The 24,308-nt window shown below is 37.0% G+C and overlaps 1 protein-coding gene across 2 annotated transcripts in view; it reads left to right on the forward strand.

Moving 5' to 3' along the window:
• The window catches only part of RAB27B (RAB27B, member RAS oncogene family), a 164,588-nt gene that overhangs the window by 137,990 nt on the left and 2,290 nt on the right, over positions 1 to 24,308 (forward strand). For both annotated transcript variants that reach the window (XM_056138190.1, XM_056138191.1), the window contains 3 exons: positions 13,956 to 14,127; positions 15,947 to 16,032; positions 20,618 to 20,721. In XM_056138190.1, the coding sequence (XP_055994165.1) occupies positions 13,975 to 14,127; positions 15,947 to 16,032; positions 20,618 to 20,721 (343 nt within the window). In that variant the 5' untranslated portion in view covers positions 13,956 to 13,974. The remainder of the gene's footprint in view (positions 1 to 13,955; positions 14,128 to 15,946; positions 16,033 to 20,617; positions 20,722 to 24,308) is intronic.

Raw genomic sequence — 24,308 nt, forward strand, 5'->3', positions numbered from 1 at the left:
TATCAGGGTATGACCTGAGTACAGATATTGCAAAAGCAAAACCCAATTAGTCCCAACCTCCTGGAAAACTTTCTTCTAGGTAAAAGAAGGTGAAAATGATGGAGTAAAATGGTTCCTGTCTTATCTACTGTTCTGTCACACTCCCAGTTTGTTCTACCTGCCTGTAGAGATAATTATTTAGCCTTTCTGGCAAAACCCTAAATTTTGTACTTATAAACTTCTAGAGACTGTTGATGTGAGACAGAATTGAGGCCTCCTGGGTTACATGGGCATTGAAGTTCTGTTCCATTACTCTTATTCGACTGGGTCCTGATGTTTCTAAGTGATTTTTAATTTCTTACTCCTTATTTGTGATAATATTTGTTCAAGAGTTTGACTATTAGGACTTTTTCTAAAATATTTCTTCGGTAAGAATCTATTTGTGAAACAGCATCTAGGAGAATATTCTGTAAACCTTTTTCATTTGGTTTCAAAAAGATATAAATATTTGAATGCACCTGTTGTACTGGCAAATGTTTAATTATAAATAGGTACTTTAACAAAATATGGTGGTGTTATCTTGTTAGTAATTTTTAAATAATAGCTTCATTGAAATCATTCACTTTAAATTATACAACTCAGTTATTTTAATATATTCATAAATATATCCATCTTTGACAATTTCAATTCAGAAAAAAATTCATTATCCTCCGAAAAAGAACCCTTGTATATATTAACATATTGGCAGTCACTTCCTGTTTCTATGGCCCTTTGCCCTCGCAAACACTAATTTGCATTCAGCCCTTATGAATTTGCCTATTCTGAATATTTCATATAAATATAATCATAAAATATTGGACCTTTGGTTTCTGACCTCTTTCACACAGTTCATATTTTTATCATTCATCTTGTAGCATATATGTGTACCATATTACATTTTCATGGCTTAATATATTCCATGGCACACACATTAATTCATTGATAGAAATTTGGGTTTCTACATGGAGATTATTGTTAACATGTATGAACGGGTTTTTCTGTAGACACATTTTTATTTCTCCTGGGTATAAACCTAGGAGTGAATTTCTAGGTTATAAGATAGCTATTAATTTTTTTAGACAATAATTTTATTCTGCTTAGGGAAGTTTGATCTATGGGATATATATATCAGTACTTATACTTACATGTGTACCAGCTCTGATTCATTAGTGAATGAATGATTAGTGGGAGTTAATCTTCTTACCACTAGAATGTGAATTTACAGATAAGGTAGGAACAAGGTTAAAATGATTCATGTAGTAATAGATTAGAGTCAGATGCATTGGTGTGAACTCTACTTTCATTTAGATACAGATAGTTCTACATAGAAATGCCTATAGATATGTGCATAAACATAGGTGTGTATACATACATAGATTTATTTTTTCTTTCAGGTTAAAAGTCATTTGGGCAAATGGTGCATCAATACTAATTATATTGAAAAATTCCATTTAGTTACATTGCTGCTAGCAACTGTTATTGTCTGTATTTTATCATAGCCATATCATAATTCATAAAGTATTAGCCTACTATGGTTTTATTTATAATTTTGCCTTAAATTCCACTTTAGTATTTTTTCATGTGTCTATTGGACATTTGTATATCTTTGGATAAATATTCACATCCTCTGTTCATTTTCCAGTGGGTTGTCTTTTTTTATGATTGAGCTGTAATTATTTTTTGTTTAATCTGAATTCAAGTCTTTTACCAGGTATATGTTTTACAAAAATTTTCCCAATACTAAGATTGTTCATTTTTCATATATTTTTGAAAACACGATCCATCGATCGTGTCTACTTTGACAAACTGGCAGGCTAACGAATGTAGCCTGCCCACACGGCAGAGTCTGGCAAACTTTCCGTGGCATACCCAATATGCCAAATACCAGTGACAATGATGGGTCTCATTCTCCTAAAGAGCCTTGAATATAATCTCAGGGATAGGATGAAGGAGACGTTACTGGAGCCTGCTCGAGGCAATCGACGAATAACAGGATGGTCGTGATTCGTGATTCATTTGAAAACACACAACAATTTAATTTTGATAAAACATATTTGTCAATATTTTTGCTACTGAACTGTTGGTTTTGTATTTAAGGCCTCTTAGTTGGTTATTATTAGCTTATATCAGCAATCTTTAGTATAGTAATTGCAGTTGTTATTTTAAACTGGAATTGAGAAGTTTGCAGTAAGCTTTGTAAAAGATCAGATATAAAATTTCTAAGACATTGCCTAGGTTTTCCACTAGTTTTTCAAACTTCAAAAGCACAAAAGCACACACCTGGTGTTGGACTCTCAAAATAATAGAATTTTGTTTCAGTGAGTGTTTTATAAAAAAAAAATAGACTCATACTTCATATGAGAACAAAAAATTTATTAATCACTTCTATTTTATGCAATTATGGAAGCTGGCCAGGCAGTCTATGTGCATGGAATGTTCCCCTGTCTTGTGTTGAACCTGAAATCAGCAGAGCCAGGATCAGAATAAAAAGATGAACATGGTGTAAGGGAGGAACCAGACTCAACAGGAATCCAGAGTCAACCTAAAATCCTGGAGGAAGCCTGGAACATTCTGAGCCTTTCACCAAGATGTTTTAGATGCTGAGCCAGAGGGTCCATGAAGCCTCCTGGGGATCCCACACCCATGCAATCTAGGATTCAGAGAATTCACATCTGGAGATCTGAAGGAGGGTCATGGAACTGCATCCCCGATTCTTTGAGCCACCAGGGTGAACTGTTAAGCTTTGAGTGAGTGTATGTGAGATCCATTAGGTCTTGGAACTGCACTGAAACTGTATGCAATTTTCTAGGAAGGCTGAGGAATTCCATCTCTTTTAAGGAGATATTTTAGTTTATCAGCATTTAAAAATTTTCTCAGTTACCTTAACCTTCAGTTACAATAACCTTCCATTATAATTATATAACAATATAACAATAAAAGGCCCTCCCATTGATCATCAATTTGCTCGAGCGGGCCCAGTAACGTCTCCATTGGAGACTTTGTTGTTACTGTGTTTGGCACATCGAATACGTCACGGGGAGCTTGCCAGGCTCTGCCGTGCAGGCGAGATACTCTCAGTAGCTTGCCGGGCTCTCCGAGAGGGGCGGAGGAATCGAACTCGGGTCGGCCATGTTGGCTGCGTGCAAGGCAAACGCCCTACCGCTGTGCTATCGCTCCATAACCTTCAGTTATAATTATATTACCTTAAGCTTCAATTAGATTACCTTAACCCTCAGAAAGGTTTCTCTGAACCGGAAACAACAACTTTAGAAAGTTATTTCTAAAAAAAACTTTGCTTTACTCATTGTATGATTCATCTGAAGACTAAAGTCGAAATTTCTTTAACATGAAATATTTGAGTCATATCTGTTCAACAGTTTTTAAGTGCATATCAATTAAGACATTGTATTCTGTCCAGAGTTACACATGTGCTGCAGAGATCATGCCAGGCAATTCTCATGTCATTCTCAGAAAGAGTCTGTTTAGAATACCTATAAATACAGTGCTTTATTGGATCAATATAGCTGAGTATAATGATCTAGTAGCAGGGAAACACATGAAAGGAATTCATTTAAATGGATCAATGTTAGTAAACAGAATGATTTTTTTTGGAAAAAAAAATCTCTTTTAATTCGGATAGAAGCATAGTTCAGGGAGCAACACTATCCCAACCTTGAGGGTCCAATTAGTAGAATTATCGGAAAGTTGCAGAGCTCTCATTAAGATGCCCCTGGAACAAATTTGTGTTTTAGCCACTTCATAATATCCTATGTCTCCTAGAACTGTGCCTTTTATATAAAAAAATAAAGCAATATTGGGCAAGTGTAGGAACTGCTAGGGGCTGGAGCGATAACACAGTGGTAGGGCCAGTGGTAGGGTGTTTGCCTTGCATGAAGCCAACATGGCTGACCTGAGTTCGATTCCTCTGCCCCTCTCGGAGAGCCTGGCAAGCTACTGAGAGTATCTTGCCCACACGGCAAAGCCTGGCAAGCTCCCCCGTGACATATTTGATATGCCGAACATAGTAACAACAAGTCTCAAAATGGAGACGTTACTGGGTCCGCTCGAGCAAATCAATGAACAACGGGAGGACAGTATGTTTGTGTTTGTAGGAACTTCTGGACAAGGAAATTGTGGAAATGGTTGAATTTAAAGATAAAAAGTAGAGATAGAAAGGACATTCTAAAGGAAAACTTTATGATAATGGAAAAATAGGAACAGTAAGGCAATATCCAATATGCTAAAAAAATATGGTCATTCCCAAACATAAAAATTAAACTCATCCCACCACCAATGTCCCAGTGGTGGGAGGAAATGTACACCCATGAAGGGATGGGTGTTAGAACATTATATGATTGACACCCAATCATGAACAACTATGCAAATTTTTATCTTATGGTGACTGATTAAGAAAGACAAAAGAAAACGTATTAACCTCTTGAGATAATAACACTGGTAATTTCATTGGTTTAAATGCTTTGACAAATGAGTAGAAATATGTAGAACTAGAAATGCAAGTGGAAAATTTATGATCAAAGCAAGGAGTTTTGAAAATGAGATTAGGGGCTGGAGAGACTAGGGGTTAAGGAGAATATCTTGCATGTACCTGACTTCTTTCAATCCCTGGAACCCTGTGGCTCCATTTCCCCAACCACCAGTATTACTGGGTACAGCCTTGGAGACCTCCAGCGAGGTAATTGCGAGTGCACCAGAGCCCAAGAAGCACTGCATTTTAAGGCCATTGTACTAAACCACAGCCCCAGATGGTCAAGAATTACCAGTAGTTTCTGGACTTCCTGTGTACCTCTTTTTATGAGGGAGCCCCCCTCATATCAAACCAAAAAAATTAAATGAGGTTAGAGTGAATAACTTCTTACAATTATCTTTGAATTCCAAATGAATAATATCCTACAAAATTACAACTTTGCAAAATTTTCCTGTGTGGGAATAGGATAAACAGACTAACTGCCAAAGAAAAAATCGAGAAGGTCATTTTAAAAATGTTTTTCCCCAAAATCAGCAGGACAAGGTGGTTTGGCAAAGAAATTACTTAAACATGTAAATTTCAAATAACCTCACAAATACTTACACTACTACAGAGAAGGAACATTTTTGTTTTCTGTTAATCAAATCAACATGAAGCAGCACAAAATCCATAGTGTTCAAAAAATGAGACACATCTTATCAATACTGATGAAAACTTAAAAAAATAGGATACATAGAACTCAATCACACGTTATAAATTTACACATCATGAATAAGTGAAATTAATTTCAGAAATGTAAAGATATTGCTTTGCAAGGAGCTCTTATAATAAAATCAAGAAGAGAAACCAGAAGATATCTCAATAGAAGAAGAAAAGGCGATTGACATTAAGTTCAATGAAGCCAACATTTGGCTTTCCGAAAAATTTCCAGCTAACACTGGGATCAAGAATACACACAAATGCCAATTGGGCTGGTGGTTCAATGCAAGGGTTCATGAATGCTGGGATGCTTAGGCCCTTCTGTGCAGGTATTGACCTAACTAGCCCAGAGCTGCTTGAAATTCTCCAAGAGCTACACATGGTGGTGAGGGTAGCAGGTGTGGATCATGTGACACCAGGGAGGGAACCTTGTTTGGAAGTATACTAGGCATGTGCACAGTCACTGTAATACTATCTCCCTGCCTCTTATATATTAGCAGTAATATCTAAGTTAAATTATGTTTTATGAAGAGATAATCAGGGCCGTGATAAAGAGGACATAACATCTCAAAATAGACCCTATGGTATACAGTATCTAACTATGTGATAGAGATGATATCTCGATCCAGGGATGAAAAGATGATTTGGTATTCAAGTTGTACTGGAACATCTAGAAAAAGACACATTTTTTATAATAGGCATTATGACAATTTCCAGTGGAGTTAGCAATTCAAATTTCAGAGGTAAATTTGAAACCGTAGAAGAGCTAGAGACATATAAATGAATTATTGTATAATCAGAGACAGAAAAACTTGTGACTTGGATTTAATTTCTTCTCCCCTAAGATCTTAAAAATCTTTTGAGTTTCAAAAACACCACAAATAAGGTGAAGAGACAAATTCCAAAAAAGTATTTGCAACATCAATAACAAATTGCAACACCCCTAATACACAGCAGCTTGAAAAGATAAAATAGGTAAAATTATTTTTTAATGGGCAAGGTAAGAGTTTTCCATTCACAGAAAAAGAATTACAAACAGCCTTTAAACCTATGAAAATATGCTTGACCTTTGATCTTTGTAAAGAAATGCAGGTGAAAAATAATATTGATGCATGACTTCTCACCACTCAAATATTTAAAAAAAAAACAAATGTTTGATAATTTTGCTACAGGCACACAATGTCAATACCATTAATCTGAGAAATCTTTTAGATATATGTTCTTAATTTTTCTAGAAAAATAATTTTTATTTGCTCAGAATAACCTAGTATAACGTGAATGCTTAGTTTGTGGAGGAAAATGGGTTGTAAAAATAAGAAAGTATGCTATACTATTTTCTCAAATTTCATGTTTGTAATTTTCCTTAATTCTGTAGAATGTAAAAAGAAATCCATTTCAAATGATACCACAAAATAAAATCAAAGGAAAAATATTATTTCAAAGAGAAGTAAAATTATAAGATTACTGTAATATGTAAGAATAAGGATAACATCAGGGGACATAAATCAATTTAAAGCTACTTGTCTTTACTTTCAGGAATTCTGGAAGTCAGTAAATCTTGCCTTTAGTAAGCTAAATCTATTAAACAAAAAATGAACAAAATAGAAATCTTTTAATTATTTTAATTTAAAAAAATACATTGTTCCAATAGACAGAGTGACCACTGCTTAAGTCCTTTAGTTAACTTGATTCTGATTTATATTTTTCAGTTTGAATCTCTCATATATACTCACATCTGTTAATTCTAAGTAGGTTTTGAAAAGAAATGAAATAAAAATTTACTGCAGCAGCCTGTGTAACAGAGTAAACTGCTAAATAACAATCTACAGGAAAGCAATGTTTTTAAATTTACCACTGTTTTCCTCCCTCTGTAAGATTCCTTCTGTTCTACTGATGTACAGAGTATAAGTCCCTTGACAGTTCAGCCATCCATAACTTAACTCTAATATCCAGACATAAAGGTGCTGCGGGAAGTAATATTTCAAGGTCAGTTCAAGAGAACCACCCTCAGGCTATCATTCAGACAATGAAGTGCTTGCTCTGAGAGTCCCAGACATCAAAATATACCTACTGGAGCCCAACCCAAACCAATCCAATAAAGACAAATGAGGAAATATTAAACATCTGTCCATTTTATGCTTGACAGCTCTATTATATTAAAACCTCATGTGCTGAATGCAAAGTAATACCTCTGATGCTTTGTCTCTTAAGCTTTCCAAAATTTTGACTTAGAAATGACATGTCGGTTTTTAGTAATGAAATAGGTTAAAGTCACAAGGTCATCACTGTCACTACAATATTCGTTACCTGGAAAAATAGCACAGAGAGAACTGAAATGTTCATGTGTAATTCTGTCTATACAGTAGTCATCCCTATATAATAACAGTAGCATATGTTCAGTTCCCCACCAGAGAAAAGCAGAGTGTATCCTTGGGGTCATGCAAAATATCATGCAACTGAAGAGCTGCCAAGGTGAGTATGTTGGATGGGTGGATTACTCCTTTCATAGGTGAGAGGCCTATCTGAGCCCTGGCCAGTTCAGCTGACAGCTTCATCTGCTCTGTGTTAGCATAAATCCTACTTTCAAAAATGATAGTCCCTTGGTGCTTTCTCTTTCCTCTGCTTATCAGAGTAGTTATCAAAGTATTTCCTTTGAAAATATAACTATTCCACTTTAAAGCTGTTGTACTTCTATGCAACTTAAAATATTCTCATGAACTCATGAATCCAATCATGGAAAGATACAATAGTGATAATATAACCTAACTGAATGGTGCACAGGTAAAGAAAGAGAAAAATACACATCCTGAACTTGGAAACACACCACTTCCACCAACTTCTCATGGTGAATGACATTTTACTTGACTCTGAGAAGCTTTGCTATACTAGATATATATCAATTGAGCATTTATTCAGCTTCTACTTTTATAATAGCTACTTGGTTAGAATCTAGCAGTAGACATACAATAGTAAGTTTCTGAGCCAATGGAAATTGTGTGAAATCATTGCCCTAACATTAATTCCAAAGTTGGGAGGGACTGGCCCATAGGCAAAACAGGGGCCAATGTTTAGAATCTTTAGAATATGATCCAGCGAGCAAAAATGTGCCTAGTAAATAATAGAATAGATTATAGGGCAGACAAAAATATATGAAAGATGACTTGCAAGCCAGCCTCACATGCTGGGGAAAAACGCAGTTGGAATAGGAAAAACTAAGTGAAGGATGATTGGAGGGATCACTTGAGATGGGAGATGTGTGCTGAAAGTAGACCATGGACCAAACATGATGGCCTCTTAGTACCTGGACTGCAAACCATAACACTCTAAAGGAGACAGAGAGTAAGAAAGAATTTGCCTGCCACAGAGGCAGGCATGGGAAGCGGTGGGGTTGGTGGGAGGGATACTGGGAACATTGGTGGTGGAGAATGGGAACTGGTGGAGGAGGGAACATTGGTGGTGGAGAATGGGCACTGGTGGAGGGATGGGTGCTCGACCATTGTATGACTGAAACATAATCATTAAAGTTTGTAAGTCTGTAACTATATCTCATCGTGATTCAATAAAAAAATGGAGGGGGGGAAATAAATGAATAAATAAATGTGTGAAGGAAAGAATAGCGTAGCATCTTCTTGATGTAGAGAGCAACATAAGCAAAAATAGATTAAGAATTTTCATGACATTAAACTTTCAGGATACCTGCTGACTGACTCTGTGAAATCCCCAACCTCTGCTCTTCAAGTACCCATTGAATTTTGATGCACTCACTAACTGTCCTTAATGCTTCATCAAATGGCTCACTTGTTTGGAGCTAGTGTAGGAGGTGTGTTGTAGTGACTAAATGGCCATCCTGTGAGCTCACTCGAAGCTTCCCAAGTGATCCTACAGCTTGTGCTTATCTCCTGTGTGTTTGTCTTGTTCTTGTCTCGGCCACCCAACCCCAATGAAACGAAGGTTGAAAGTGCCAATCCAATTGACTTTAAACAGGTGCTTACCCTGGACGAAACTGAAGCATTGGACAATGGAAGGGTTGTGTGTGTGTGTATGTGTGTGTATGGTTATAAATTATGGACAACACGTGTTAGCTGTTTGAAATATGAAAATCATGCTCCTGTCAATTCCAGAGAAAGGTCTCTGTCACCTAGAGTGAAATTATTTACACTTATCTAACCCACTTTACAATGCAAAATATAATGAGCAATAGAACTCGATTTTCTTCTGCAAAATCCCCACAATTCATATCTGCATGTGATTTCTCACCTGTAAATTGGAGTTTAAACCATGTGATTAATTAGATCTCCTACCCTTAGGACTCTTCATTAAACAGGACTTCTTGGTTGTTACTGAATTTGGATTTTTCTTACTTTTCCCAGCCCTTTATCTTTCCTTAAAGGGCTCTGACGATGAAGCTTTAGTTTCTGTATCTAAAAGACTTCCTGATTCTCATGGTATGCCTTGTGACACAGTGATAATGGTGGGAGTCAGGCCTATTTCCTGAAACAGCAATCTACTGATGTTTTCTTCCCTTTTAGATTCATAGAATCAAGGAATGACAAGACCATTAATCATTGTGCAGGAATAAACAATGTTGCTAAACTTGTCAGCCTTATGATCCTTTCCAGATCATTTTTTAGCCCAGTTCTGGAAAAGAAAACCTTGCCAAGACTTTTATTTTTTTTCCTATGGTGTTGCATTTGCTGTGCCAAGTAGAGAAAATTGAGGTCATATGAATTTAGGATTCAGACAACCATGTGGTAGTAAAGAGGAAACTAAATACAAAATATGTGTGTTATCCAAAAACATATATGAGAATAATATATGAGTATATATGTATATGGAAAGATATAAAAATAAGAAAGAATGCTTCTTTCCAAAATAAATTTATCCGCAAACTATCTCATGCCTAATTTAATATGCTGAGTTCTGTAGTCTGTTGGAGACACTGAATAAATGTTTTCTCCAGTGCTAAACTTTGCATTCATTTTGAGTAGCAATTTGTAATAAATGCCACAAATCACAAATTGTCCACAGCCCTTGAGAGAGGGAGAGAGGAAGAGGGAGAGAGAGAGAGAGACAGAGAGAGAGAGAGAGAGAGAGAGAGAGAGAGATTGAGGACCAGTGAGGACCATGGAATTGATCCATGTTAACTAGAATCTTTCTGTTGGATTAGAGCCTAAGAAACAACCTAAGAGGTCGCCTCAGGCAGGTTTATATGCAAACAACATAGAACAAATTGGCTGTGCATCAGGAGTACATGGTAGGTCATGTAATTGGCAGCTGTTGATAGTCTCATTCCACAAGTGGGAAATAACCTCATTGCAATGTTTCTTTATCTCCTCTTCTTCCCAATGCTATGATGGAATTCAGGCTTCATCAAAAAATATCTTCTGAGACTAACTGCTAACATGAAGATTATAGTTTCACATGAACTAAAGTCATAACTTCTTGGCTCACGAATCAATTATTTTCGTGCCATCTTGTAAACTTGTATTATCTTACATCCTTCCTTGACTCTCAGTTGTATGCATGATCAGAGACTAAATCTGTAGCACTCTAGCACTGTCTTCCCACTGCTCATCGATTTGCTCAAGTGGGCACCAATAACGTCTCCATTGTGAGACTTGTTGTTACTGTTTTTGGCATATCTAATACACCAAGGGGAGTTTGCCAGGCTCTGCCATGCAGGTGGGATACTCTCAGTAGCTTGCCAGGCTCTCCGAGACGGACAGAGGAGTCGAACCCGGGTCAGCCACATGCAAGGCAAATGACCTATCCACTGTGCTATCCAGTCCAGAGACTAAATCATATATTATTTCTTTTAAAACATTTTACCTTTGGGCCTGATACTATATTTAGAAGATATTTAAAAGATTTGTTCAAAACGTTGCCTTTCTTCAACATTCACTGTATCACTGTATCACTGTATCACTGTCATCCTATTATTCATCAATTTACTTGAGCGGGTGCCAGTAACATCTCTATTCCTCCCAGCCCTGGGATTTTAGCAGCCTCTTCTTACTCGTCTTTTCCCAACCATTGAAGGCTCTTTCAGAGTCAGGGGAATGAGACTGTTATAATTACTGGTTTTGGTATATCAGATACACCACAGGTAGCTTGCCAGACTCTGCCCATATGGGCAGGATACTCTCAGTAGCTCGCCACGCTCTCTGAGAGGCATATATTTATATATTTCTCTCTATTATTTGTTGCCTACTGTCTGAACCACATGAAATATGGTGTGGTAATTATGGAAAATGGGTAGAAAGTGTTTTATATTGTGTCGTGGCCACACAGCCTGGAACGTGGTGGTGGTTGGGTAGTGGAGGTTGGCTGCCCCGGGCTGGGTCCCTTGGGGTGGGGAGGGCTTTCACCCACCCCACTCTGGGAACCTCAAGTGAAAGCAGCTTGGCACGAGAGAAACCTCTTTAGATCATATAAATCTTTCTCTTTAACATTATAACCAAAAATTGATTTATAACAATAGTTAACAATTGGAAAAATTTTCAAGTGTGCTAAAGGAATTCTTGGCTTTATTCTTTTTATTTTTAAAAAAGTCACAATCTCCTTCAACTTATTGAAAGTACTATTCTTCAGAGGAGTTTTACAGGAACAATTTTGGGGTCAGAAGGTGAAGAAAAGAAAGATGATAAAATAATAGGTGATAGCACAAGAGTTGAATGAGAAAATATCATGCTACATTGACAGTACTGTATTTTAGCAAGCAAAATGCTTCAAAGACTATGGTGTTGTGCATATCTTTCGGAAAAATACTATACTTTGATAGATTTTTTTTTTAAAAAAAGAAGAGTATTCAGTGTCTAGACATCTACCCTGAGAGTCTTACTCACTGAAGAAAGTATATTTAGTAGAAGAAATATTGTGTATCAGAGGACTCTCAAGATGTCTTCTCTCTAAAACCATTCACTGAAGAAACAATCACCTAAGTATATTCAGTAGGATATAGTAGAATACTAGAAAATTTTATGTAAATAAATACTAGCTTTTCAAATGGTGCCCTACTGATTTATCGCATACCTAATTATTATGTTCCTTATCATTAATTCAAAACATAGCAGCTTCTAGTTCTGACCAATAACTAACAAGATTAAATAAAAGGTAAAGGTAAAGGCCCTCCCGTTGATCGTCGATTTGCTCGAGCGGGCCCAGTAACGTCTCCATTGGAGATTTTGTTGTTACTGTGTTCGGCATATCGAATACTCTCGGTAGCTTGCCGGGCTCTCCGAGAGGGAGGGGCGGAGGAATCGAACTCGGGTCGGCCATGTTGGCCGCTTGTAAGGCAAACGCCCTACCGCTGTGCTATCGCTCCAGCCCTAACAAGATTAAATAAAAAGAATAAATTTCTATTTATATTGTCCAACATATGCATCTTTTTCTTACATGTTAAAAATGCTTAGCGAGATAATCTAACTGTTTTTAGATGTATCCTTGGAATAATCTATTGTTGAAATTTTAATTACCTCAGAAAATCTGAAATATTCTAGACTACTGAAGTGGGAAAATATATGTTTTCTCACACACTAAGAAAACAATCTTTTTTACTCTAGAAAAGCCTTCATAGGTCCTTCCTTTGTAAAAGGATTTGACAAAATCATGGACCAGAGAGTTGTACCAAACATCAATCATTTTGCCAAGTTAGAGAGTGGAAATTTGGTCAAGTATTCAGTAGGAAATGATATCATTCCAATGCACATGATGGTGGTTTTCTATGACTAGTGCAGCTGTACTTAACATTGGCCAGTAGCTTAGTCTCTTCATAGTAACTTAGGCAACATTAGGGATAAGACTGAGGCAGAAGAGCTCACAACACTGGAAGAAATGGCAACTAACAAGTTCCTTCGGTCTAAAGAAACATCTGAATTAGCAAAATTTTGCTCCTTATTAATGTTTTCCCCTTTGGGAGGCCTGAAAAAAATAGATGTACACACATATTATACACGATTCATTCTGCATGCGTGGATGCAAAATATATCCTTAGACCCTAATCTCTTCTACTGCCATAGGTCATTTCAGTTTCTCTTTAGCATCCAGCTTCTTAAACCATTGGTCATAACCCCATATGGGATCATGTAACTGAATACAGGGATCGTGAACATTGTGGCAATAATGTGAAATATTTCTTAATTGAAAAAAACAAAAGTTCATTAAAAATCCGCCATATGATGAGCCCATGATGTTTGTGGCTGCACTCATCCGTGCTTCATTTCTTGGGTGAAAAGAGATTATGAGCAGGAAGCTTAAGAATCCCTACTCTAGTTGTGCTTGTATCATCTCGAGCAGGTTTTTCTGTTCCCTGTGTCTCTCTTGTTCTCCAAGTACTATGCCTCTGATTGCAAAGGACAGTGTCTTTATAAAATGCATTTATGACTCTGTATGTTCTATTATTGCTGTGACCATGGCTATTATAGGCGGCATATAGTTTGTTCCATTTTACCCAACATGGGGTAAAAGGGTTTGCACAGCTTGGAGCATCTCTCGCTCTCTGCTAGATTGGATGCCATCCAGTTCATGAATCATTGAATAAGCCAATAAGATCTTTTTTAAAAAAGAGAGAGAGAGAGAAAGATTTGTACTGAGAAAAGCAATAGATGTTTCCTCACTCCTAAAACTGCTCTGTACAAGTTAATTCAGAATTTAGTTGGATAGAGACTTCTAAGGCAAAATTTATATTGTATTTGAAAGGAAACAAAGACAATCCGATGAGTCTAAATGACCATATTTTTTTCTTTCTTTCTAGGCCCACCAAGACTATCACTATGTCTGAAGGAGACTATGACTATCTGATCAAACTCCTGGCACTGGGAGATTCTGGTGTGGGAAAGACGACATATCTTTATCGATATACTGACAACAAATTCAATCCCAAATTCATCACAACAGTTGGAATAGACTTTAGGGAAAAGCGTGTGGTGAGTTTTTCACTCTCCTGTCACCCTTGTTGCTGATCTGACCTCTCTCCTTTATAAACTGAGAGTTAAGAAGCTTGTGTTAATTGTACGATGAAGTATGTGTCCTTTTCACTTAAAATTCTAACTTGTCACTTTAGACCCTTATTTCTTACTCTCTCAATTACAAATAACATTTGGCTTGGAAAAATATTGAGCGTCACAATCACTTGTCTCTAAATGTATATAGAAAAACTAATAATAAATAATTAATGGGTTTATGGTGTGTTTTCTGTGAATTCTTAAGGAATCTTTCAAAACTTGAATTATTCAGGATCTGAAAAACATTAACTCTTGATTTGAGCTAAGTTCCTCGATAAGAATAAGTGTGTGTTTCTCTCCTCTTGAGAAAGAGGTTAAAAGAATGATTGGCAAATAGCAGGAATATGAGCTTTGTAAGTGCTTGCTGCATTTTTTATTTATGTGGGGACTCAGCCATCAATCACTGGCTTATTATGAACAGAATGTGAGACAAATCCATCCTATTTTCCAAGATCAGGGAGTTTAAGTGAGAATCACAGCCATTTCCTTCTTCCATGCTAGACGCTAATGACAGGAGTAAGGATATTGTGACATGAAAGACGTGAAGCATAGGCACATAAGCCTAGCCAGATTGATGCCACCAAAGGTGTGTTTCATTGCCAAGTCGGCTGTGGCTTCCTTTTGATGTCACAAATATAGTCATTCCTTGAGAACAGGGAAAGAAATAAAGGAAACACTGGTTTAACAGTAGAAACCGGTTTCTTATAATATCCTCTACCTTCTCTGAATGGTAAAACATGGCAGTAGAGTCTTGGTAAATTGACTTCTAACCACTCCTGCCTTCTTCCCACCTGAATTTTCCCAATGTTGTGGAAAATGTTGTGTGACTCAGTGAAAGAACACTTAACTCACATAGCTGAGCCTTTGGTTTCGATCCTTGGCACGACAAAAATTTTTAAATAACAAAATCATACTAGTAGAGCTGGTTAAAAAAATTTATACATTGCTTTAATAAAAGATTAAAAGTTCTTGGGCCTGAGAGATAGTACAGCAGGCAAGGTACTTGGTTTGTGCGTGGCTGACTCAGTTTTGACTCCAGGAGTTAGAAGTTTTCCCAAGACCCACCAGAGTCTTAGCACTGAATGAGGAGTAAGCTGAATCAAGCTGTACAAAGTCTCAAAACCAAATGAAAAAAATTTTAAAGACCATAAGTTTTTTTCATGTAAAATTATTTTTAAAGAGAAGATACATCGAAGTAATGTGGAATATTGAAATACCCTGTGTAAACTTATCATGAAATTCTGTGCATACTTGACTATCTTTTTTTGAAAGCCCAATTCACAGATCAGAGGATTTTCAGATATTGTAGAGCATTTCACTTTCTTTACTACCTTCTTATCTATGATTTTGTTTTATTTTGCAGTAGCTCTGTAAAGTGGGAAGAGATGATAGATCTCCATTTGCAGATGAGAAGATAAGACTCGAGGTTAAACTTAGAGTTGATATTTGAACCCAGAACTTGGGTCCTAATCTAATGTTTGTTGCCTTCGTGAGGAAATGACAGAAGGTGTCTAATTTAAGTTTGCAGTATGCCTAAATTGTGTTGAAAATCATACTTGCACTTGACATTTTAAAGTGAGAGTATATGTGATACTTCTGGGGGAAAAAACAGAGCAAATATTTATTCTGCACTATGAACTTTGATTATAGTAATTGAGAAACAACATGCTGGGTGAACCCAGAGAATCTGAATGTTGACAAAATCAAAACGGTCTCAACTGATGAGCATTGTCTCTTTCAGGTTTATAACACACAGGAACCAAACGGAACCTCAGGGAAACCATTTAAGGTACACCTTCAGCTATGGGACACGGCCGGACAAGAACGGTAAGACTATCCTGTTTTTAATCTACAAAGGGCTTAGAAAACTGGTTTTACAGAGAACACCTATGTGAACTTGAAAATTAAAGGTTTCTAAGTGGACATTTGTATTAAGGAATCAATATTAAATGATTTATAGTTATTTAACCTCAACCTAGCCTTCGTATTTGGTCATGTCTCCAAATTCAAATCAGTAAACATACTGTTGAAGCCTATGTTTTTTTTAAACTGGACATTGTCTTTAATATTTCCAATGAGAGAAAATCTTACCCCAAATTTAAGTGAACTGAAATGGGAAATGAGCGTTATTATAGGCAGTACAGAAGAGGGAACTGATGGAGATATGAATGCTATGATACCATTCTCATCTCTTTCCATTGTTCTACATATTCTCTCCAAGTAGGCCATTTGTTTTTTTTTTCTCTAGCTAGTTCTCTAAATTCCAACTAGATGTATGTCTTCCTGCCTCCGACTTCATCTTTTACTCCTGGCCTGCTCTTATCCCACCTCTTCTGGGTGATTTCAGATAACTGGTCAACTGGAACTAAATGTCTTTCTTCTCAACCCCCTTCATCTATTCTACATTCTTTACATTATTCTGTTTGCTCATTGCTTTATTCATGACCTTTTCACTTAAAAACAAACAAACGAACAAAAAAACAGCAGCTTCACAGAAGGAAGAGACCGTGTCTAGATTTTATGCATCATTTTGATAAGGTGCCCGTGAAAGAAAATACTTAGTTGACACTAGTCTGGATTGCTTAGAGCTGGAAGTGCTAGTCCATTATTTGATGGAAACATTTCTCTGGGATCCAATATTTTTCAAGTGCTGAAGATCCTATGCTAATGCAACTTTCCAATATTAGATGAAATAAAAAATTGGCAATACATTGGCAGAGAAGATATTTAGATGGCACGCACCTCCAACTCTATACCACATGTCTCCGAATGTTTATGCTTGTAAACACTTATGATTTTGAAATGCATCCAAAATGTTCTCACTTTCTGCGAGTGTGAACGCCAGGAGAGGTGCTGGGCCCTCTCTGTTAGCTTTTCTGACTGTGAATTCCATTTACACACATCCTTCAACACTGCTGGTTCCTTTCAAGTCATCCCTCACAAGAATCTTTCTTCATATGTCAGTTTTGTTGTCACAAAGATGTATGTTTTATAGACCAATTTGATTCATTTCTGAAGAAGTAATAGGAGAAAATGTGGTTCCCATATGTCCTGGCACATGATATGTCAGTCTAGCATGACGGCAGGCTTCTCTTCTCTACCCCCTTTAGACAGCTGCTCGATGAAGGAAATGGGAAGTACTAGGGACATTCTTAATGACACGGAGGTTATTCATCCCTTGAGAATTTTGCATTCTGTGTAGGAAAGGTGTTACTAGGCAACAAGATAAACAGTGCCTCACATCTTAGCACTGTGCCAGAGACATCTGGCGCCATACCCCTATAAGATAATCATTATTGATAAAATGACATCATGGGAAGGAGGAGGAAAAATTAGACCCTTTCTGTAAACCAAAGAATACCAGGCACAGACTTAGTTCCCAGTGAAGGAGAAAAAGTTATAAATGCAATTCTAGAAGCTGGGGTTGGGTGTGTGTGAGAGGTGTATGTAGTCTTCGCTTTCCTCACCCTACCGATTCACTAGATAGAATAAGTCCAGTGAATTGAAATGGAAATCGATTCTTTTTCTCCTTGAAATTGACCTTAGAAAGAATGATGAATAACAAAGATCCTGGACAGAAGCATCCAGGGGATGAAAAACCATCCAGAGCATGAATGGCCATCTATGTTGCTAAGGATGCAAAAATGTTTGCCCCAATGGTGTCCATACAAAAGGCACACTTTAAAGACACTTTGTCCTGTGTGATGAGCTATGAGAAAGGGATAGGAAAACAAATGAGACATATAAATGACATAAACACACTTGCAGAGAAAACAGGGAACAGACTAGTGTGATTAAGGAAAAGACAATTTTATGAGTACAGCTGATCCCCAAAGATAGAGAACCAGTGATTAAAAGCACAGTAATCACTAAGAGGCTTTCAGTGATTGGTAGAAAGAAATCTACAATAAAAAGTATTAATTTCTGCTTTTCATAATTATGATTATATTCTTTTGGGGGGGCTTTTTGGGTCACACCCGGCAATGCACAGGGGTTACTCCTGGCTTTGCACTCAGGAATCACTCCTGGAGGTGCTCAGGGAACCATATGGGATGGTGGGAATCGAACCCAGTTTGGCCACATGCAAGGCAAATGCCCTACCTGCTGTGCTATCACTCCAGCCCCTATGATTATATTCTACCCAAAAAACTAATTTAGAAATCAATTGTCAGTAAAAAAATCTCTTCTCCCTGATTTGTATTAAAATAATTGTTTTAATTGAAGCTAGTTCATATATTTAATAATTTTACATCCTTTTGTATTCTCTGGATTTCTTCAATTTGAAATTTAATTAGAAAATACTATGTCCAGGGCCACAAAAATATAATATATAGCAAGTTAGAAGCATGGTTCCTTTCCTGAAGTTTAGAGTTTTGATTGGACATTTGAAAAATAATGAACTATTGCAATCAATTTCCATCTCAATTCACTTAGAACTATTACTGTTCTAAACTATATTTCAATATAGCTTAGAACAGTAACGGGAGAAAGGAGTTACTGGTGGAGTCCCTAGAAGGAGTTTATAACTCAGAAGTGGGTATGGGATAGTGTACTTGAAGAACTAATACCTCCTTTAATGTGAGCGTACGCATTCCCATATACAATGTGAACTTTACTCAGGATAAAGATAAAGATGGTGCTACTACAGGGAGAATAGCATGTGTGAAAGTCCAGGGGAGAGAGTGAATTTTCTCAGCGCTAAGCATGTAGTAAGTAGTCAAGATGAAACTGGGTAAATGAGTATACAGGTCTGCTCAGGCAGAGCCTTGCCAGCTTATTAGAGTTTATCATTTTCTTGAGAACAATGCATCATCATTAAAATGGCTACAGCAAAGGACCCATATAGGCAATGGTGAGAGGTATAGGAAGGAGAGGATCACATACAAAACTGGAAGAGTAGCCTATTGACCAGTCTATTGAAGTGATACCAGTAAAAAGGAATGGGCTTAAAATTATGATATGTAAGAGAGAGAGAGAGAAAGAGAGAGAGAGAGAGAGAGAGAGAGAGAGAGAGAGAACAAACTGCCTGCCATCGAGGTGGGAAGGGAAACAGGTGGGAGGTAAAGTAAGGGAAACTGGGGCCATTGGTTGTGGGAAATATGCACTGGTGAAGGGATGGGTGTTGGAACATTATATGGCTGAAATTTAATACTTTGTAACTGTGGATCTCACTATGATTCAATTAAAATAATTTTTTAAAGAACTACACTATTTTTAGAGTTGATGAGAAGAAAAGAGAAGGTGAGGAGTTAATTATAAACTTATACAGCAGGTTAAGAAGAGAAAGTCTGTGGTATAGTGTGAAGTACAGGAACTGTCTAGAACTTTACAATGAAGATACTCATTACATAGGTCATAAATAAGGAAGTGGGTGATACTACAGAGTCATCTCAAAGAGGTCCACTGACAATTCTACAAATGGGTTAAAATAGAAGACCCCCAAATTAGGAAGTCAAATAGCTTAGCGACTGATAGATAGCCTTCCCTATTTCAAAACTATTTTCCATGCTAACACCTCACTTTCAAGTTCTCTTATTTATGTTTGTCAATCTAAAATCTCTGGGCCCTCTATGTGTTGCCTGATTTGGCTCACTGCTAATATTGAGATGGATCTCAGAACATCTTCAGCTTTTCACAAGTCACTGGATAAGAATAAATGGGGGAAAAAGAGAGAAAAGCTTACATTTACACAACAGCACAAGTCTGTAGTCTCTAATTCTTCTAAGTCACTCTTTAGAGATGTTTTTGAAGACTTAAAAAAAGGCTTTCTCTTCCAAACCACCGAGTCTCTTTGATTTGCCCAGGTTTTTCTTAATTATCTTCCTCTTCCTCCTTCAGTGTCTTCCTTCTTCCCTCTTAGACACTAGCCTAAAGATAAGTTTTACGCCAAAAATTGTGCTTATGCAAGGGTTTCTCGTCAGTGTCTGCTTTTTCCCCTACAAATAATTAAGGTTCCAGCTTCTAATAAGTTGTGGGTTTTGCATGTAATCACATGTATATATTTTCAGGGTGCCACATGCCAAACTTTTTTCCTAGGCCCAGACAAGAAAGATTGAAAGTATAAGTCCTGATTCTAAAGTGACTCATGTTTTAATTATGAATCACAATTTGCCCATGAGCCAACAAGACAGAGTCAGGGTGCTGAATAAGCAAGTATGTGACTGAATATTGCAAACTGAATATAAGCTCTACAGAACATGTAGCCAGGATGTGTAGTCTTAAAAATATCTGCAACCAGATACTCTTTTTTGAGTCATCACCAATGTTTCTGCTGGCTTTCCCATTCTCTAGGATAACCTATGAAGGTTTTTGTGAGAATTTTGTACATATAGGAAGGTAGTATTGTTTGTATTGTAATCAGAATATGTTTGTAGACTAACTTTAAGAACTATTCTCTGTGTTTTCTTGGCAGATTTCGGAGCCTTACCACTGCATTTTTCAGAGACGCCATGGGTTTCTTATTAATGTTTGACCTCACCAGTCAACAGAGCTTCTTAAATGTCAGAAACTGGATGAGTAAGTGAGACCAAGTAACTTGCACTCTCCAACTGGTGGTTGTTTGATTCCCAAAGTGAAGCTAGACTGGGTACTGCAGATAACTTTGAGAAATCACGAGCTTGAGGTTTCCTATGTTACCTTCAAACAGGTGGAGCACTGAAGATGAGTTGAAATTGTATTTTCTTTTGATATTTAGAAGTCTATGTTTCATCAACATCTGTGCTTAAAGTCATGAGTCAAAGGTCATTAACTTCCCTTGTCTATAAGTTTTGAGGATTTCTTACAAACAAGTGAGCTATCATATTAAATGGACAAAGATAGAATAACAGCAGCATTTTCTGAACATTTTCACATGAGTTAACTAGGAAATTATATGAGAAAATGTACCAGAGTCTGCCAACCATCTGAAGCAAAATTGTTTTGTGTCAGTGAATCAGCGTATATTGAAAATATTCATGGAGTCTTAAAAACAGAAAGTATCACTGTATCACTGTCATCCTGTTGTTCATTGATTTCCTCGAGCAGGCACCAGTAACATCTCTTTCATCCTAGCCCTGAGATTTTAGAAAGTTCCACATTCGAGCCTCTTTCAGGGTCAGGGGAATGAGACCCATCATTGTTACCAGGTTTTGGCATATTGAATACACCATGGGGAGTTTGCTAGACTCTGCCGTGTGAGCAGGATACTCTCAGACAGTAAAATAATAAAATACTATAGTACTGTTGATTATTGTTGGTTAAAATTTTAAATGTTCAAATAGTATTTTAATAATATATTTAATAAAATATTTAATGACATTTAGATATAAAAACTCATAGAAAACATTATCAGTTTTCATATTATTTAGGCTTAGTATGAAGATCAAAAATAACCTAATCAGCTGTCAAAGTCATATTGATATATATGAACCTTGGGCCAGAGCAGCTCCTGAGGGCACTCTGGAAGCCCCCAGATGCAAATTCCCTTTTACCAAGCCCACATTTTTTCTCACCTCTGCGAATCATTTCCTCAGTCAAAAATTTCTTTGGGATGTTGGACTGAAAAGATAGTGTAGGGACTAAAAAGACTCCTATCTGGGGTCTTTCACGTCACAAATGATTCCCTCTGTCTGATTTCTCTTCTCTCCTTGACAGAACGTGCTAGTTCTTTCATCTCCTTCAAGTTTAACTTTCTTTTTTAAAAGGTTAAAAGAATTTAAGAGATGGATAGAATTTAAGATAGAATTTAAGAGAATATTTTATTTAGCTTTTTATTTTTGGTTTTGGGGTCACCCATAGCAGTGCTTAGGGGCTACTCCTGGCTCTGTGCTCAGGAATTGCTCAAAGCATTGCTGGGGGACCATATGGGACAGGAGATCAAACCTGGGCCTCCCTCATGCAAAACATGTACTCAAAAAGTTAAACTACTTCTCTGGTTCTAAAATAAAACAGAGAACATTTCATTTGCATTTTAAATTATCAAAACACATTGTTATGTTAATGGCATAGTTAGTAATCCTAAGGAGTTGCTGCTACTCTTGAAATTTCAAGATATAGGGGATGGCAAGGTGGGAGGGCTTTCTGTGGTCAGAGTGATTAAAAAATCAAATGAACCTGCATCAGAATATTCTGTTTCAAGTCCTCCATCTGACTTGGAGCAAGACCCAGAGTTCTTCATTCACAATCAAGGGCTCATCGTCGCTAACTCACCCGGCCCATCTCTCAGTTTCTACCTCAAGTCTCACATGGGTTTCTGGCATGCAGTACACCCCTATCTGGGGTCTTTCACATCACAAATGATTCCCTATATCTGATTTCTCTTTTCTCCTTGACAAAATGTGCTAGTTCTTTCATTTCCTTCAAGTTTTTGTTCAAACCTTATTCAAAATTGATCTTGAGAGAAGTTTCCCTAACCAGTCCACCTCAAATAATGGAATTCTTCATTATTCTGTATCCTCTCAACACACTTTCTAGTACATTTGATCATAGTTTCCTCTTGACATTTTACATGTGTCTACTTTCTTATGACTTTTGACTGTTTCCACACTAAAATGCAAATTATGGAAAATGATTTTGCTTTGTTTCATTGCAATAGCTTAGAATCTGATGAGTTCCAAGCTATTGCACACACACACACATGGACACTCACATACAGACTATACATGCATATCTATATATGTGATATTATATAGTATATTAATATATGACTCTACTAATATGCTATTAATACAGAGACAATAATTAACATATTAATATTATTTATTAATATATTATTTATATTTCTAATGGATAAGTATATATACTTATATATGGTGCTTGATTTCTGTGTGGCCCAGAGGAGCTCAGGAAACATCAGGGTCACAGTCCAAGGCATGTGCTGCAGCCCTGAGAGATCCCTCCCTTTCCTCTAGACTCTATACTGCGAATGTGAGGTCAGAAATACCTGCACTCCCAATGAGGAAGAATATCTACAAATTCTAACTTCCTTAACTGCTCTCAAATAGGTGTTTGTCCTAGGATCTGTCTTTATTTCTTAATATATTTCTTTATCCCAATTATCTCAATCTATTATCAGGTTCTAAGGAAATAGGAAGGATTAAATTCTTTTAGAAAATGATAGTTCATCTTTTTTTAAAGGTAGCTGAAATTCTCCTTTGGTTTTTTAATTTGTTTTTCTATTAATGCAGTGGGCTAGAGCGATAGCACAGTAGGTAAGGCGTTAGCCTCACATGCAGCCAACATTGCCGACCCAAGTTCTATTCCTCTGCCCCACTCAGAGAGTCTGGCAAGCTACCGAGAGTATCTTGTCCGCACAGAAAAGCCTGGCAAGCTACCCGTGACATATTCAATATTCCAAATACAGTAACAAGTCTCACAAATGTTAGTGGGCCCACTTGAGAAAATTGATGAACAATAGGAGGACAGTGACACTGATTCATACAGTATTTCTTTTTTTCTTTTCTTTTTTAATATTGATTTTTTATTTTATTGAATCACAATGAGATAAAGCATTACGAAACTGTTCATGGTTGGAAATCCTCCTTTGCTTTTAAAAAAAATACCCAGGGATGAGGCTAGATCATCAGTCCTGTGTGTAGGGCGTTTGTCTTGCACTTGGTTGACCTGTTTGATTCCCAGCATCCTTTATGATCCCCTAGATTCACCAGGAATGATCCTTGAGTACAGAGCCCAGAGTAAGCCCTAAATCCATCTGGGTATGATCGCAAAAACCAAACAACACAAAATACCCATGGGCTGGAGAGATAGTCCAGTCGGTAGGGTGCTTGCTTTGCACTTGGTGAGACCAGGTTCCATCCCCTGTACCCCATCTGGTCCCAGAACACTGCCAGGAGTGATGCCTGAGCATAGAGCCAGGAATAAGCCCTCAGTACCACCAGAGGGGACCTCCTCCCCAAATTAAAAAATTAAATACAGAGAAAAGTGCTGTTGATATTTAAAAGAATGAATTTTTATGCCTAATAATTTCTAATATTCAAATGATCAGTGTCATTTTATCTTTATTCCTGGAGTGTCAATGAGTTTGCCCATAGCATGCCTTGACATTGACATCAAAACATTCCCAGAAAACCTTGAAACTGTAGTTTGGTGGGGTTCTTATGCTCTCC

This window comes from Sorex fumeus, unplaced genomic scaffold, assembly GCF_029834395.1.
Source record: "Sorex fumeus unplaced genomic scaffold, SorFum_2.1 ptg000128l, whole genome shotgun sequence".
NCBI classification, from domain to species: domain Eukaryota; kingdom Metazoa; phylum Chordata; class Mammalia; order Eulipotyphla; family Soricidae; genus Sorex; species Sorex fumeus.